The sequence below is a fragment of the Aspergillus eucalypticola genome, assembly GCF_003184535.1.
Source record: "Aspergillus eucalypticola CBS 122712 chromosome Unknown BO83scaffold_9, whole genome shotgun sequence".
NCBI lineage: Eukaryota > Fungi > Ascomycota > Eurotiomycetes > Eurotiales > Aspergillaceae > Aspergillus > Aspergillus eucalypticola.
The window spans coordinates 1,044,993-1,046,917 of record NW_020290283.1 but is presented as its reverse complement, the minus strand read 5'-3'; the positions used below and the strand labels follow the sequence as shown (position 1 = coordinate 1,046,917).

Below are 1,925 nucleotides of genomic sequence, written 5' to 3'. Positions count from 1 at the left end.
AAGGCCATTGTTCTTAAGTCGGAACTGGGCAACCGCCCGTTTCCCACCTATTGAAAGGCAGTGCTCCGTCCGGCGGACCGCGATGATCAGATAATGATTTGTATGATAGGGCAGAGCGTTGATGGATGAGGCGAACTTGTTTCAAGTCCGATACGAGACAATAAATGCCACTAAAACAGCGCTAGGGCGAGGTGCGACTGCGGTGTTCAGGGAGAAAAGTGGAAGTTGCCAACGATCTTCGTCTCTTCGCTTACGTATATCGGCTGCCCGATCCCGCTAGCGACGCAGAGGCTGACCAAAGTAGCAATATCCACGCGTTTGAGTCCCAGGTACCTTACTATCCGAATCTCCCTAACCACTGACTATCTTGCTGAATTCAGTTAATGTACCAAGGATCATTGTAGATTGCATAACATGTTAATATCTGCCATTATACCTTCTCCAGCAAGCAGCTAGTATCAGTGGTAAAAAAAAAAAAAAAAAAAAAAAAAAAAAGGAAAGAGGAAGAACCGGCGTCAGTAACTGCTTCCCATAAGTCTCCCATCTGTGAAATTACGAACCAGAAAAGGACAGCGTGCCATTGTCTGTCAGTCAATGGATTGAAGGGTCCAGCGGATACACCAAGTTCCTTTTGGAGTTACGCAGGTACGTAATGGCCCAGAAAGTGCACACGGTAAGTGGAGGAAACCGTCCGAGTTGTGTCTATGATTTTATCCTGGGAAGGGAAAGGAACTAAGTTCGGAGCCGAATTTATCCATCGACGGCTAACGAGAGCGCTACTAATAATAAATTGGAGGCCCGAGAGGACCCTGAAAGGCCAAGCAATCTGCTTGGGTTTGGCATGGGTGCTATAATGCTGGCTAAGTGCGTAGTTTACATGCATGTCACCATTCCATACTTTGATTGTATATATATATATTAAATAGTTCTATGTAAATATTAATTAATTAATTTAAACAATAGATAAACAAAAGTCGCGCTTCCCTCATGTTCCCTAAGAGAAGGAAAATCTTTCAAGCCCATTACTTTAGACTAAACACATATGCCTGATCCAGGTAGAGTGAGTGTCCCCATCCAAGTCGAACTGGACAAGTGGACTTTTCGCTTAGACTAGTAAAAGCACTCATGCCATCATCAATCAGCAGCAACAGCAGCAGCAGCAGCAGTGGCAGTGGCAGTGATTTCTTGTCATCATACGATTCTGGTAGTAACTCCGAATGCGACCTTGACAATTCCCATTGGAGTCTTTCTACTACTGCGATCGACTGCAAACGCAATCCCTTACTGAGCAAAACCACTACACTCGGCCAGGCCAAGCCCACTGGCTACACTAGGATTGCAGATGTGATCCTTAAATCAAACCTTGGCTTGGAAGAGGCCCACCTGATTTCTGACAGATCCAGTCTCGCTCTCTCTGCCTCTTATGGCGGAGTATATTTCCAGGGTACATGCAGGTACGAAGTCAGCATGGACGTGGATGTGGGCTGGGCTGTACACAGCAAGGTGTAGGTGTGGATGGGCTGAGAGATAGCCGCTATGACCGACTGGCTGACTGACGCGGGCGCGCCGCTGCTCTTTTCTACTAGAATTGTCTGGTTGCGTGTCCGTAGCAGTAGGAACCATTCCAGAGTTAGGCGAGAAACTGAGCATTTGCTGAATATCACCTAGTCCAGTGGAATCCAGTTCGAGCGAAATCAGAGGGTGAGAGAGGGGGGAAGTAAAGAGAGAAAAAAAAAGAAGAAAAAAAAACCTTTATTTATCAAAACGAAATAAAAAAAAAAAAAATAATCGAAAGAGAAACCAAAAAATAAAAGATAAAAAAATTTAAATGAAGCCCCATGTCCATCCTCATTAACTCATCTGTGGAAACACCAGTGGGATTGCTGGAATGTGCAAGTCAGGATGACGATGATTAGGCCCCTGCC

General features: G+C 45.3%; 1 protein-coding gene across 1 annotated transcript; it reads left to right on the top strand.

Annotated features, from left to right (window-relative positions):
• Positions 1-652: 652 nt before the first annotated feature.
• On the top strand, positions 653-1,704 carry BO83DRAFT_416472 (uncharacterized protein; the record flags this gene model as incomplete). Its single annotated transcript, XM_025534702.1, has 3 exons — positions 653-673; positions 797-864; positions 1,110-1,704. The coding sequence occupies 3 exons, from the start codon at positions 653-655 to the stop codon at positions 1,507-1,509; spliced, it is 489 nt and encodes a 162-aa protein (XP_025389455.1). The 3' UTR covers positions 1,510-1,704.
• Between the last annotated feature and the right edge of the window lie 221 nt (positions 1,705-1,925).